At 35.9% G+C, this 16,288-nt stretch overlaps 1 protein-coding gene and 1 pseudogene across 1 annotated transcript; both read right to left on the reverse strand.

Annotated features, from left to right (window-relative positions):
- LOC109210688 overlaps positions 1–5,118 on the reverse strand; it is a 7,929-nt pseudogene extending 2,811 nt beyond the window's left edge.
- Positions 5,119–7,014: 1,896 nt separating this feature from the next.
- On the reverse strand, positions 7,015–10,446 carry LOC109210691 (D-3-phosphoglycerate dehydrogenase 1, chloroplastic-like). Its single transcript, XM_019374142.1, has 5 exons — positions 9,730–10,446; positions 8,673–9,049; positions 8,373–8,483; positions 8,196–8,291; positions 7,015–7,957 (listed from the first exon to the last, which is right to left on the reverse strand). The coding sequence occupies exons 1-5, from the start codon at positions 10,271–10,273 to the stop codon at positions 7,286–7,288; spliced, it is 1,800 nt and encodes a 599-aa protein (XP_019229687.1). The 5' UTR covers positions 10,274–10,446; the 3' UTR covers positions 7,015–7,285.
- Between the last annotated feature and the right edge of the window lie 5,842 nt (positions 10,447–16,288).

Consider the following 16,288-nt stretch of genomic DNA (forward strand, 5'->3'; position numbering starts at 1 on the left):
AAAAGGAGAGATTGACCCTCTAATCGTTTGGACCTTGGAATTTTTCCCAAGAAGAAACATCAATTTTCGAACTCCTTATCTATGACCCTATTCAGATTACCATCGCGAAATGCTATTGGCTAGTATAATTTTCTGTTGATTAATTTGATAGACATGTGAAGCATTGATGCGCTTACATTTAGGATTGAATGTACCTACACACCAGCAAGGGGTGGTTAGCTTCTAAGTTATCCTGAGGTCGAGAGTTTGAGCCTCTCTCACCCCCATACCATAATTTTTTTAATATCGTGTATTCTTGCTTTTTAAAATGCATTAAAAAGTTATGAGCATAAGGCCGCCCATCCACGAACCTGTCTAAGCTACAATACAAGCAACCTGATTTTTTCACTAATCCCTCCAATAACCTCATCGATCAATCAATTCTCATTTATTGCTTACACGAAACTGCTACAGACAAGAAAGCTCTTTCTTCCCCCCAAAACCACAAAAGAAAACATCCCTTCCCCCCTTAATCTCTCCGATTCAGGCCAAGTGCAGGGAGAACGTATTATGATGTTTAAAATGAACTCATGCAAAGCTTATACAGAAATACTATTTGTAAATGCCACTGATTCTCCTAACTTTTGCGGTGTAATTGACTTTGAACTTAACCTGATTTCCGCTTGTGAGCTAGTGTGGCTGTCAGTGCAGTCAATGTGTCTCGGAGGTCACAAATCAGTAAGGCAAGAAGAATAGCTAGGAATACACGTAATAACATGAACAAACATCAGTACCATCTCTACTACTACATAGTCCCATGGGTCGATAAGCTAAAGGAAGCTAGTACATAAATACATCTAAGTCTCTTATAACAATTTTCTTGGACATTCTTAGTTAATGAAACTGGTTGAAATTTTGACAATTTTCTGTTTCCATGAAAAGTATCAGCTGCCTTTACAAGATTACTGGAAGAGGATACACCTGGCAGGTGAAACCATCGCCATGATTCAGCCTCAGAGGTAGGCAGTGAATTGTGTAAACTCCTGGGACGGCATCATCGAGCTTGAGGCCTTCCACCGGAATTATATCCTGATGCATATTAAAAGAATCCTTAACAGTTAGTAACCAAGTAAAAGCATAGATAAAATCACTGTCCTTGATGAAATATTGCCTGTATAGCATCTAGAGGAATACAAACAAGTTTCTTCAAGGTTCCATTTTCCTTGAAGAACATTGCTTGTCTGGCATTTAGGGGAATACTAACAAGTTTCTTCGAGATACAATCCAAACAGTTACTGCAAACTTAGCCACCCTCTCGGAAATCGTTAAAAGTTGAATTTACAGATGTGAAACCAGGTCTATTCTGAATACACATATTATTTCATTAACAAACATATTCGCTTTATTCAAAAAATATTAACTATTGTTCTAAATTACTTGGAGAGCTTTACTTATAAACCCTTCAACGGCCTTTGGGCTGCCAACGTGGGACTTCTCACTTTATATTACAAACTACAAAACAAAGAGGACTCTATTAAGAACTCTAAGAGAAAGAAGAACAAATGTGCTTCAAGATGGTGGAGAAGCGAAAAGGATTAGCAAAAGAGTAGCAAGTGAAATTTGTAGATATTATGCAGGTAGTAAACAAAGAAACTTAAAATACAATTCTTCAACCAAGGGGTTTTCAATCTTACAGTAAACCGAAATGGGCAAATGGATGTTATACTTACTTTAGGAGCCAGAAGAAGTTGATGAACTTTAGCGAGCTGATCCTTGGGATTAATTGCGACAGACAAGTAATCAACACCAACCAGTTTGATGTCGGTATTCTGGACCAAGATACTCTGCTCCATCTGAGGTGAATGCTGTATAGGAGGAATCAAATTCTTTCTTGTGCATCAGCCTCCTGTTTTACATTCAAAAACTATATATACATTCGACACAACACGGATGACAAAATGAAGAACTAACTTGTGTAGGCCTTTTAAGCAGGGTTAGACCAAATAAATGCCTCCAATATGAACAAAGGAATAAGTACCTGTCGGTGTTTAATGTTCGAAAAAAGAACACGTTCTCTACTCTCGGGGTATGTTCAATGACCTAATACTTCAGCTGACGAGCAAGAAGACAAGATAAACTCTTAGGTTTCCTCTCACTGAGAGCAAAATATTGTATAAGGAGAGAAAAAGCTCACTACTTGGTGCCAAACTATAAGGTATGGCGTAGAAAAAAGAGATGATCTATTCTCTGTTTTCTTTTTTTCAGAAAGACTCATCTAGTAAGATTTTGGCAATGCATATGAAAAGAAGTGCCAGTATGCCTTTGAATTATCTTTGGCTAGATTGTCAACGAACAAAATGACTATCTAGTAGTAATAATTTTGACCATTTAAATTGAGAAAATTCCACATACCATTTATACTTTTGAGGCCAAATTATTTTGTCTCTTCAACTTACTAAATTAGTGTTTGGCCAAGCTTTTAAAAACTGCTTCTAAGTGTGTTTTTTTCAAAAGTGCTTCTCATAAAAGTGCTTTTGAAGATAAGCTACTTTTTTCTGCTTATCAAAACTACTTCTGCTTCTCCTCAAAATTACTTTTTTTACTTCTAAAAGCTTGGCCTAACACCTCAATTTTTTGACAAAAAGCACTTTTGGTCCAAAAAAGCATTTTTATCCAAAAAAAAAAAAAGCTTGGTCAAACAGGCTATAAATCTTCAGCATTAAGCACTCTTGTTCTAAAACCTTATAGCATTAAACAATCTAAAACTAACACGGGTCCCAAAGAAATACAGCTTTCTTTTTTTTATTAAAAGGGTAGGGCGCGCGAACTAAGTAGGCGTTTGGACATAAAAATTATAATTTTTGAAAAAAAGTAGTAATTTGGAGTTAAGTTGAAAATGGTATTTGAAATTTGAAATTATGTTTGGACATGCATTTCATATGAAAGTTGCAGTTTTGTGAGTGGGAAACAAAAATTTCTGAAAATTTTGAAATTGGTTTCTGAAAAACTCATTTTCGAAAAATTTCCAAAAACTAGCAAAATTCCATGGACAAACAAGATTTTGAAAAGAAAAAAAAAACGAAAAAAAGGAAAAATTATCTATCGACAAACGACTCCTAAATTTTGTATAATAGAAAGAAAGCTGTTTTCCAGAAAATGCCCTTCAACACTGAAAGTTTGCCAATTTTTTAAAACAATATCCAAACAAACATTATTTTTCAGAAATCAAAAATAAACAATACATATGCTTACTGTTTAAGAAATGACGACCATACCTGTAATATTCTTGTCCCGTGGAGTGTCCACTACAAGAACAGGACCTAAATTTACAAAAACTAAAGTTATCCCAAAATTCGTGAAACAGCTGATTTTTCAAGAAAAAAATAAAGAGATGGGAAAAATCATTACCGTTTAAGGTTCGGGATCAAGCGAAACGACATCGTAACCGAGCTCGAAAAGAGTCTCATTGAAATGTCCAGGAGCATCAACGTGTGTACCAGAATGAGTAGAAAGGTTAAAGACTGAATAATTTGAGAGGTCACCAAACTTGATGCTTGTCTGAAGTCTTATGAATGTTGCCTAACCCATTTTTTCGACCGTAAGCTGGCAATTTAGGAACATACTTATGGGAAATGTCAATTACTTTTTTTTTGCCTGTAATTTCTCTCTTTCTCTCGTGATTTTTTGGAAGTCATAAGTGCTCACTGCCCCGGCGGCGCTGGCGACGGAGACCAGCGTCAGTACGGCAGCGAGCGGCAGCAGGAGTTAGTACTGTGTGTGATTTGGCATGGGTGATGATGGGGTTTTTCTTTCTTCTTTTTCTTGGAAGATGAAGAAGAGAGGACTGAAGAGACAGGTGATGAAACAGTTAATACTATGCAGATTAGTGACTTGGTAGTTTTATGTAACGGCAAATTTGGCATTTGAAAGCAAATAAATGCAACCAGGGTGTACCTAGGTCGGGTTGGTTCGGATTTTGCAATTATCAAACCAAATTAATTGTATCGGGTTATTAAATCTAAAGATCAAACCAAACCAATAAAACTCGGGTTTTTCAATCTCGGGTTTTCGGATTATTCGGGTTTTTTCGGATTTTTTCAGGTAAAAATCTTCGTAGTACAAAATATACAACTTGTTTTCAAAATATTTTTTTTAATCCTAGTAAGATACAACTATATCAGGTATTTTCCAAGAAATAATACAAAATTTGAGAATGTGCACACATGGCATTATCCTAAAATATTCAACAATAAAGACCATAAAATTATGTAATATAAATATATATTGCTAATTAGAAAGCCATAACAAAAATAAATATAATCTAAAAGTACTAAGTCATGCTAAAATAAGTAGACTAATAATTGAGTATTAATTACATGACTAAACGCTAAAGAAAAATAAAAATAGGTTATGCATTTTTATCTAAATTATTGCAAAATAAAAAATAGATATTCAATACATTGTCGTTCGTAGTATTGAATTGGATGTCTTTTGTTAGCATTAGTATTGATTTGATTTTGGTTTTGGATTTTGTTAGCATTATTTAAGTTACTAATATTAATGGCTATAAAACTTATTGGAACATTCAAAAGTTCTAAATCCAACCTTGAAATAATACCTTAGAAGATAAAATTATGAAAAAGTTTAAGAAATATTTATAAATTACATCACAATAAGTATATTTATATATTAAATATATCTAAAATTTCTATATATGTAATGTCGGGTTGGTTTGGTTTCGGTCTGACTTTCTTTAGTTAAAACCAAACAAAACCGATTATGGTCGAGTTTTTTTTTTCCAACATCAAATCATAGTCGAGTTTTTTTTCTCGGTTTGACTTGGATTATCGGGTTGGTACGGTTGGTCGGTTTCTTTTGTACACCCCTACATGCAACTATGCAAAGTCTTTGGACATTTTGGAGTTGGAATTGGGGAAAGAAAATTATTGAAGTTAAAATTGGATAAAAAAGTTTGTGGAAGAAATTATAGGTGTGTTTGGAATGTTGTACTTTTTTTTTTAGAAAAAAGGAAAAGTCTGTGAAGGTGGATAATTTGTAAGTGAAGGTTTAGAGCCTGTTTGGAAAGACACATTGGAAATGGATTTGGGTGTAATCGGGTGTACTTACACAGTTTGGCATGTTTGTTTGGCCAAGTAATTACTTGGTCAGCATGGAATTGGGTGTAATTGGAGGGGTATAATTACACTCTCCAATTCTCAAGGGGATGTCAGAATTGGTGGTAATTACACTATGTAATTACAAGGTTGTGTTTTAGTTTCTTTCCTTTTTATTTTTATTTTTTTTTTCTTTATAACTTTTTATTTCTATTATTTTAATTTTTTAATTTTATTTTCACTTTTTAATTTCTTTTGAAATTTTAAATTATATTTTTCTTTGTACATTATTTATCTTTTATTTCTCTACCTTTACGTTTTGTGATTCCATGTAATTGCTTATATTTTATTTTTTTTTATTTTTTATTATTCTGGTTTTTGAAACTACAATTCCTAATATTAGAAATAACGAGTCATGCAATTAAAGAGGAATTTCGTTGTTGAATGTGGTTATAAACTTATTATGTTTTCTAATCTTAAGTTGTAGTGGAACTTACTATTATTATGTTGGAATTTGATATATGTTAGACTATTTATTTTAATCTTAAAATTGTGTTATATTCATGGTTCCGTTTTAGTAGTATTGGCTCACATCAAACGTTGTTCATTTTTCAGTTAAAATTGATAGATTAGTTTTGTCAAATATTTGAATAATGTTTGACATTATATTTATAAATATTAATTTATTTTATCAAACATTGAATTCCATGATGTTCTTACAAAATGTATATTTTAGTTTTTGTAAGTATCTAAATTAGATATTATATAAATTATTTTTACAATATTAGTTATAAATATATGATTATTAATTAATGTATATTCACAAAAAAAATATACATATTAAATATCAAATATAATATCATTTATACTTATAAATATTTATAGGCATATATTTATTATATAACTTTAAATTTTGATAATTACTTCATTTAAAATTTAATCTAACTGTGTAATTACACTTGTGCAACCAAACAGTTAACTTGTAATTACACTGTAATTACATTATGACAAACAAATAGGTCATCGTAATTACATAATTGTGTAATTACTAGGCCGTGTAATTACTACCCTAGTAATCACACCAATTCCAATTACCTGGTGGCTTTCCAAACATACCCTTAAAGATTTCGAAAATTTCATTTGAAATACTCTTTCAATCTACAAGGTTAGCTAGAATAAAGATATTTGAGTTCAAGTTCTATTTTTTTTTTTTTAATTTCATATAGAAATGCATACTTGCAAGCAGAAACTCCATAATTTATGTGCCGTTGAAAACCTAAAGACCTAAACGGTACTCTACCTGAGGATAGGACAAAACTCATATAGGAGAAGAAAAGCTGGAAACTACCAAAGATTTGCCACATCATTTTCTGCCATTTATAGCTTGTTTGGACGGTCGTTACATGTTGTATTGTATCGTATTGTTACTTTAAACACAATATTTGTTTTGATTGTTACTTAAATTTTAATCGTATCGTTAAATCCGTCGTTACGTAACGACGAAAAGTGTCACTTCATGGAACCGATTCGATATGGTTGGGTCGTTACCTTATTTTTTCCTCTCAGCTTGTTATTTTTTATTATTAAATAATCTTATTTTATCCTTTACCAACCTTTTGTATAATAATATTACCTCATACCTTTCTTTTTTTAAATAATATCATAAGTTTATTCTTTATATTGTTGGTGCATGACATAATAAAATAACTGCAAATGATACAATTTATCCAAACATTGTATACATCAATACATGACAATATAATACAATACATGACATTATGAAATGTTTAATAACAACCCTCCGAACAAGAAACTAGCAATTTCACGCTTGGGCATGCCCGCCATCAAAGTCAACAAAATTGGCTTTTCCCCCTTTCCCGTTGGAAATATGGTATATCAATGCACAACAGAACCATTAGAATTTGGCTAAAGAACATATGCGACTCATACATTGAATTATATCAAATTCCCCTAGTACAAATGTGAAAATTTGGGCCATATGACTGCAAAGTCCTTGGGCTGCTAATATATGATAAAACATTACCAAAGATAAGTTTGACAGAAAAAATCCAATGGTAAATGCACTACACGTCTAATTTCACATCCAAATTATTTTTGTATCCTACACTGGTAAACAAACAGCATCATCAAAATTTTGCTTCGTAGCGAATTCAGACAGAAATCTAACAGTCTTATAATTTAAGGTAAACAAACTCCTCAACAGCAGGAATTTCCCCAATCCTCTTCAATGACTCCTTGCTTGGTTGCTCATCCACCCCAATAGCCATAACCGCGTGCTTCCTTGGAGCAACCCTTCCAACACTCATGAAACTTACATTCACATTCTCCTCAGACAAGATGCTACCCACCTTCCCAATCATTCCTGGCTGATCAACCTGTCTACAGAGAATGATGCTGCCTTCCAAGCTCACATCCACTTCAAATGATCCAACTTTTGTCAAATGAGGGATTCCATCTTTAACTTTGCCCTCCACTCTAATCTCTCCAGAATCAGAAATAGCACTGGCAAACTTGGACTCCACATTGGCAATCTGAACACGAATGAACTCGAGCGGACTTTCTGGTGAACCATTTAGAAGAGATCTTTCTTCAGCTATTCTTAGTCCCCTCTGTTTAGCAGTGAAATCTGCATTGACCAAGTTCACAAAGGCACTGGAAATAGGCTCAATTAATCCCTTGGTTATCATGGCACGAAGCAATCTTGTGTCAAGATCATCAGGTGCTCTAGCTGAACCATACGTCACTTTCACTGATTTCACACCACTTCCACCTGTGACTAGTTGGACAGCAAGTCTACCAAGTTTTTCAGCCAGTTCGACAAAAGGCTTCAGCTCGGAAAGCACCTGGCATTATAGAGAGATAGAAACGATATTTCCTTTCATCAATTCCACAAATCACAACCAAATTAATCTACACATTGGGAGGAGAGTCTTCTACAGTTACCAAAAATTTATCAATTTGAAACATGCAAGAATTAACTAAGTGGGCAGGCTAATTAGTTGAAGCACTGTATTGAGCCTTTCTTTACTTGAACTAAGATGATAAAGGGATTATAAGCAGTAAATATTCAGCAACATTTACCTCAGCAGGCACCATAGGAGCATTGACAGCAGTAGCAGCAAGCTCTCCTTTCAAAGCTCCAACAACAGCTTCTGCTATCTCAATGGCCACCCCTTCCTGAATAAGAAATTCAGACAGTATAAGACATGTATCAACTGGCACAAAAGTATGACATAAATGCAGATATCACGCACAGACCTGAGCTTCCATAGTACTAGCACCAAGATGAGGAGTTGCAGTTACATTCTCATGTTGAACCAACTTACTATCCTTTGATGGTGGCTCCACAGTGAAAACATCAAGTGCTGCCTGCAAATTTATTATGTATACAGGTAAGCTATGGGAGATAGTATAGTTTATAGTTAATCCAGGATTGAACAAGAAAGGTGGAAAGTAAATATTGGTTTTACACTCTCGACAGTCAAACAGACATGAATATCAGCAAAATACACAGAAAGGAGCAGTTCGACAAATAAGTGCATCATGTATAGCCAGAACCTGTGCCACAATTCCTGCATCAAGTGCTCTGACCAAAGCATCTTCATCAATCACTCCCCCACGAGCAACATTTACAATTCGTACTCCCTTTTTCATCTTTGCAAAAGTTTCATCATTTAGGACCTTCTTAGTTGCAGGAGTAAGAGGCATGTGAAGTGAGATAAAATCTGCAGACGCAATGGCTTCATCAAAGCTAACAAGCTCCACCCCAATGGCACGTGCACGGTCAGCAGGGGCATATGGATCATGAGCAATAACATGCATGCCGAGCCCCTTAGCTCGCCTGGCAACTTCTGATCCAACCTTCCCAAAACCCATCACAGCAAGTGTTTTGCCAACTAGGGAGACACCAACATATTTGTTTCTCAGCCACTTCCCTGGAAACAATATCATGGGAAAGTTTCAAACATTACAATCTCCAAGTGCAAACACAACCAGGATAACAAAGGAACTATTATCGGCCATAAATGTGTATACGTGCAATCAATAGAGGTTTCCTGACTGGTTCTCCCATATTAAATTTCCAATTTCACATTCCTAACAATAGCAAATTCATTCAAAGCAAGCATTTCCTTCCATTAGAATATCACTTTGCAAGTTATTTAATGGTTAGTGTTGCCATGTTCAAGATAGAGCCCATGAGAGATGGAAAATCTCTAGCGATTTGATGCTTACTTTGAAGCACCGCCTAAGCGAGGCGAATTGTTCAGCCTGTGCTAGTTTGAGGATAAGTACGCCTCACAGAGCCTTTAACACTGGTACTATGACAACCAGATCGGCATATATTCTCATTAAAATAAGGGTAAGAACGACTATAATCTTTTCTCTCTTCCAAGTAAATCATCTGAACAACAGAACCAATTCAAAATAGATCGGATCAACTCTGCAAGACCATAGCCGCAAAGCAATGATATTTTTAGCAGAATTACGTCTACATAATCTTATATTCAAACTGCATAAATTTCACACTGACAAATAAGATCAAATTCAGGAAATATCTACACACATCGTATTTACATAGCTAAAACCAAAAAAACATGTACAATAATATACTAACCAGCTTTGACCGAAGCATCAGCTTGAGCAATATTACGAGCCATAGCGGTGAGTAACGCGATTCCATGCTCAGCAGCAGCAACGGTGTTAGCAGTGGGCGCATTAACAACAAGGCATCCATGCTCAGTCGCTGCTGCAAGATCCACATTATCAATTCCCACACCAGCTCGTCCAACAACTTTAAGCCGTCCACCGGACGACTCAAATACCTCACGGCTCACCTTCGTACCACTACGTACAATCAACGCATCACACAATGAGATCTTATTGCGGAGCTCCTCGGGACTCAGATTATACGAACAATCAACGTCAGCGAATTCCTTTAGGAGATCTACCCCTGCCTCGCCGAGTTTTTCAGCTACAAGGACCGTAGGTTTTGCGCCCATAGCGAAGATAACGAACCGCGGGTACTGACGCTGATCGCGGCGGGGAGACACGGCAACGACGGCGAAAGCAGAGGAGGAAGCGAGGTGTGTTTTCCATGAGAGAGAGGTGCGGGAGGGTTTGGTTGAGAAATTTATAGTCGAAGAAGCAGATGCCGCCATTTTTACAGATGATTTTTCAGCGTTTCTTAATACAGAGTGCTAAATCGGTGTGTCGAAGGAGAAGTAGAAGTAGGTGTGTAGGAGGCGGAGAGGGAGGAAGAAGAAATGAATTATATATCCGAATTCCTAGGAGCAATTATAGAGAGGTTAAGGTGGTGCTTTGTCTTGGAATGAGACGAAAACACCAGAAAATAGTTTTTCAATAAATTGTCAACACTTATTGAAAACAAACATAATTTGGTTGATTTAATTTGAAACTAATATTGAATATATAAGCTTTTTTGCATTACTAATATTAAACAAGATAACTTTCTAATGAACTATGACTTATTGTTCATTTTATTTATTTCGTTTATAATGATTTTGATGTATGTTGTTAATGTTACTCCCTTTTGTCCATTTTATTGGTGTTTTGAATGTGTAAAAGTTTAAAATAATTATTTGACTTAATGTAATATTACTAAAAACAAATGGATTATTAAAGTAATGAAAAGTTACTTTGATATAGAAAATATCTCACAAAAGTTTGAGTTTACTATTTTGAAATTTTAAAAAAATAGTATTAAATTTGTAGAAAAATAAAACTGCCTAAAGTATTTTAGATAGTTTCGAAACAAATAAGTGTTACATAAATGAAAACAAAAGAAGTGTATGCACAATATCGCATTAGTTAGGTATGTGATAAAGCTTGATAGGGAGCGCTTCCCCCCGAAAGGGGCCTTACGCGACGCGAATTCGGATATAGTCGGGCTCCAATGCGAGTATCGGGCACCGAATGGAAACCAAAAAAAAAAGGTATGGGATAAAGTACAAATAAGTTCTTTTGCCATGGTGGGGCAAAAGTTGTTGGGTTTTTTAGTTTTAAGGTATTTAATTAATATATTAAATACTTAAAAGAGGGTGAATGGGAAATGGAGGGAAATGAAATTTTTGAGTGAAATTTTAATTTCCCCCTCCCTTGGCAAATGGGCATTGTCCCATATTGGAAGAGGAAGAGGTTTTTTATGGGTATATAAGCAATTGCTCTTCTTCTAGCTCTTAAAGAGTTGAGAAGAAGGCAAGCCTCGCGCCATCGTCGTCGTCGCTCGCTCGACTCGGCTTCGGCTTCGGCTACAATTTTCCCTCTTCAATTTTCCCTCTTTATTATTGAGTAAATGGCCATTTATGTAATGGCATTTATGTTGTGGGCGTTTTGCATAAACAGCCATTCTGAAGAGACCCAACTTTGGCTATAAATACAACACTATTCTGCTCAGAATTTTAACTACAATTTTCTGAGTTTCCTCTCCTTCTTCTGCATACTTTTAGCATCAAAACAAAGCAAAAAGTAAGTGTGATTTGCTACCGAACTTTGTGTTCGCTGAAACACTGGGGTTTGAAGTACCACTACACCAGTGTGTAATTCGTTCTATCCTGGGAGGAAATAATCCATAACCTTGGGTACTAGGAGGGGATTAAATTCCTTAAGGAAACACTGTGAATTCAGTGGGCTCGAATTGGTTTATGTCATTTCTGTTTATATTCATTACTGTTTATATTCATTTATATTTCCAGAATTTATTTTACAAATACAGTGTAATAACAAGCTTAAGGAATTTAATAATTTATTTTCTGTATTTGTACTTACTGTTTCTAGAAGAGTAAAACCTTTGTGGTTTTATTAAAATCTACGTGATTTTAACGTTTGTGTCATTCTTTTACAGAAATGACTAATGAGAATGAGAACCAAGCGGTTCCAATGGTGACTGCCAATGCGTCAACAAGCCGAACGACACCGACAGCATTGGCACCGGCGGAGAAACCCGGAAAATTTTCCGGGATTGATTTCAAGCGCTGGCAGCAAAAGATGTTCTTCTATCTGACTACTCTAAGTCTCCAGAAGTTCATCAAGGAAGATGTTCCTGTGCTGTCCGATGAAACTCCAGAAACTGAACGCTTTATCGTAATTGAGGCATGGAAGCATTCAGATTTTTTGTGCAAGAATTATATTTTAAGCGGGCTGGAGGATGGTTTGTATAACGTCTACAGTGGCGTGGAAACGTCAAAGGAACTGTGGACTGCGCTTGAAAAGAAATACAAAACCGAAGATGCCGGGTTGAAAAAGTTTGTTGCTGCAAAGTTTTTGGACTACAAAATGGTAGATAGCAAGTCTGTTATTACCCAAGTCCAGGAATTGCAAGTGATTATTCACGATCTCCTTGCTGAAGGTATAACTCAATTTAATATTGATGTTGAAAGTAGTAATCTTAGTATTTTTACTAATAGAAATTTCATTGAAGGTCTTGTTATCAATGAAGCATTTCAAGTAGCAGCGATGATTGAGAAGTTGCCTCCTTTGTGGAAGGACTTCAAAAACTACTTGAAACACAAACGCAAGGGGATGTCCCTTGAAGATCTCATTGTTCGGTTGAGAATCGAAGAGGACAACAAAGCTGCGGAAAAGAGAGGCCGTTTTGAAATTCAACAATAATGGGAGCAAATATTGTTGAAGAGAACAAAAAGAGAAAGAAGGCTTCTGGACCGAAATACAACCCAAGCAAGAAGCGGTTCAGTGGAAACTGCTACAACTGTGGGAAAACTGGACACAAATCTACGGAGTGTCGTGCTCCGAAGAAAGACAAGAAAAGGGGTCAAGCAAACATGGCTGAAAAGCATGATGATGTTGATGATTTATGTGCCATGCTTTCCGAATGCAACTTGGTGGGCAATCCTAAAGAGTGGTGGATTGATTCTGGAGCCACTCGCCATGTTTGTGCTGTTAGAGAAGCTTTTGCTTCTTATGCTCCCGTTGGACCCGATGAGACGATTTCTATGGGAAATGCTTCAAAGGCGAAGATTGAAGGATATGGGAAAATATTTCTCAGAATGACTTCCGGCAAAGTGGTAACTTTGAACAACGTCCTTCATGTTCCCGAGATTAGGAAGAATTTAGTCTCTACTGGACTTCTTGTTAAGAATGGGTTTAAATGTGTTTTTGTTTCCGATAAGGTTGTAATAAGTAAGAATGAGATGTTTGTAGGAAAAGGTTACCTCACTGAGGGCCTTTTCAAGCTGAATGTAATGGTTGTTGAAAATAATAATAAAATTTCAGCTTCGTCTTACTTACTTGAGTCAAATGAATTATGGCATGTACGTTTGGGTCATGTCAATTATAAAACCTTACGGAAAATGATTAATTTGGAAGTATTGCCCAAGTTTGAATGTGACAAATCAAAATGTCAAGTATGTGTGGAATCTAAGTATGTTAAACATCCTTATAAGTCGGTTGAAAGGAATTCAAATCCTTTAGACTTAATTCACACAGATATCTGTGACATGAAGTCAATACCATCTCGCGGTGGAAAAAAGTATTTCATAACTTTTATTGACGATAGTACACGATATTGCTATGTTTACTTACTTAATAGTAAAGATGAAGCAATAGACGCATTCAAGCAATACAAAAATGAAGTTGAAACGCAACTTAATAAGAAAATCAAAATGATAAGAAGTGATAGGGGTGGTGAATATGAATCTCCTTTTGAACAAATATGTTTAGAATATGGAATTATTCATCAAACAACGGCCCCTTACACGCCCCAATCCAATGGGATTGCAGAAAGAAAGAATCGTTCATTAAAGGAGATGATGAACGCATTATTGATAAGTTCTGGTTTGCCACAGAACTTGTGGGGGGAAGCCATTCTTACGGCTAGCCGAATACTAAATCGAGTACCCCATAGCAAAACACAATCCATTCCATATGAAAAATGGAAAGGAAGGAAGCCCAACTTGAATTATTTTAAAGTGTGGGGGTGTTTGGCAAAAGTGCAAGTTCCTAAACCCAAAAGGGTAAAAATAGGACCGAAAACCGTTGATTGTGTTTTCATAGGATATGCGACTAATAGTAAAGCATATCGATTTCTGGTTCATAAATCAGAAAATCCCGACATTCATAATAATACGGTTATAGAATCAGATAATGCTGAGTTCTTTGAAAATATATATCCGTATAAAAAGGAATGTGAGTCGATTGGTGAAGGATCTAAACGACCCCGGGAAGAAACAAAAGAAAGTACACTTAACCAAGAGGATCCAAGACGTAGTAAACGTCAAAGAACGTCTACTTCATTTGGACCAGATTTTGTGACTTTCTTATTGGAAAATGAGCCTCAAACATTTAAAGAAGCTATGTCTTCTTCGGAATCATTGTTATGGAAAGAGGCGGTCAATAGTGAAATAGAATCCATACTGAACAACCATACATGGGAATTGGTTGATCTTCCTCCTGGAAATAAACCGTTGGGTTCTAAATGGATCTTTAAGAGGAAAATGAAAGATGATGGCACTATTGACAAGTATAAGGCAAGACTTGTGGTCAAAGGGTATAGACAACGAGAAGGTCTTGACTATTTTGATACATACTCTCCAGTTACAAGAATTACATCCATACGAACGTTAGTAGCGTTAGCTGCAGTTTATGGTCTTGAAATTCATCAAATGGATGTTAAGACGGCCTTCTTAAATGGAGAGTTGGAGGAAGAAATTTACATGGAACAACCTGAAGGGTTTGTGGTTCCAGGTAAAGAAAAGAAGGTCTGTAGACTTGTTAAGTCCCTTTACGGATTAAAACAAGCACCCAAACAATGGCATGCTAAATTTGACCAAACAATGTTGTCAAATGGATTTAAGATAAATGAATGTGATAAATGTGTGTACATTAAAAATGTTCCAAATCACATAGTCATTGTTTGCTTATATGTGGATGATATGCTCATAATGAGTAATGACATTGCCAACATAAATGCTACTAAGCGTATGCTAACTAGCAAGTTTGATATGAAAGACTTGGGAGTTGCTGATTTAATTCTGGGAATTAAGATCCATAAGACTTCTCAAGGTCTAGCATTGTCACAATCTCATTATATTAAGACAGTACTTGAAAAATTCAAGCACTTGGGCTTTAAAGTTGCAAAGACTCCAATTGATGTGAATCTTGCATTAGCAAAGAACAAAGGCCAGAGCATATCACAATTGGATTATGCTCGTGTGTTGGGTTGCTTAATGTACATCATGAATTGTACACGACCAGATATAGCTTGTGCTATAAGTAAATTGAGTCGATATACGAGCAATCCAGGCCAATCTCATTGGATGGCCATGAAACGAGTTTTGGGGTATTTAGTACATACCCAGGACTTTGCTTTGCATTACAATAAATATCCTGCGGTCATTGAGGGATACTGTGATGCAAATTGGATCACCGGATCAACTGATTCCAAGTCCACAAGTGGATATGTATTCACTATTGGTGGAGGAGCGGTATCTTGGAAGTCATCCAAACAAACTTGTATTGCCCGAAAACAAACTTGTATTGCCCGCTCTACAATGGAGGCTGAGTTCATAGCCTTGGATAAAGCCGGTGAAGAAGCTGAATGGCTCCGGAATTTCTTGGAAGATATTCCATTTTGGCCCAAACCGTTGGCATCAATATGCATACATTGTGATAGTCAAGCGGCAATTGGAAGGGCTGGGAGCGTTATGTATAACGGTAAGTCTCGCCATATACGACGAAGACATAAAACCGTTAGACAATTACTCTCTAGAGGAATTATCACGATTGACTATGTAAAGTCAAGTGATAATGTGTCGGATCCACTTACAAAAGGCCTAACTAGAGAGGTAGTTGAGAAGTCATCAAAGGGAATGGGACTGTGGCCGAGAACAAGTCATAGTGGCGGTAACTCTACCTAGAAGACTGGAGATCCCAAGATCTAGGTTCAAGGAGATCAAACAAAGTCATTTATGACGGTTCAACATTGTCAACTAAACTTTTGGTCCATTCTCGTGATGAGACAATGTTCAGTACCAAGGATAAAGCATTAAGGCTTTTTAATGATTTCTAAATTTGATACAGGGTATATCAAATAGTGTATCTACGGGATGACACGTTTAGGAATCACCTATGTAAGTGTGAAGTGTTAGCCGCTTCAAGGAGAACATTGTAAGGCCAGTTCTCTACGCACTTATGAAACC

This window comes from Nicotiana attenuata, unplaced genomic scaffold (genome assembly GCF_001879085.1).
Source record: "Nicotiana attenuata strain UT unplaced genomic scaffold, NIATTr2, whole genome shotgun sequence".
Lineage (NCBI taxonomy): Eukaryota > Viridiplantae > Streptophyta > Magnoliopsida > Solanales > Solanaceae > Nicotiana > Nicotiana attenuata.

Coding starts and splice junctions, on each gene's coding strand:
- LOC109210691 (XM_019374142.1), bottom strand. CDS start 10,273: ATGGCGGCATCTGCTTCTTCGACTATAAATTTCTCAACCAAACCCTCC. Junction 9,050..9,729: donor TGATGCTTCGGTCAAAGCTG/GTTAGTATATTA, acceptor TATTGTTTCCAG/GGAAGTGGCTGAGAAACAAA. Junction 8,292..8,372: donor CTAGTACTATGGAAGCTCAG/GTCTGTGCGTGA, acceptor TTTCTTATTCAG/GAAGGGGTGGCCATTGAGAT.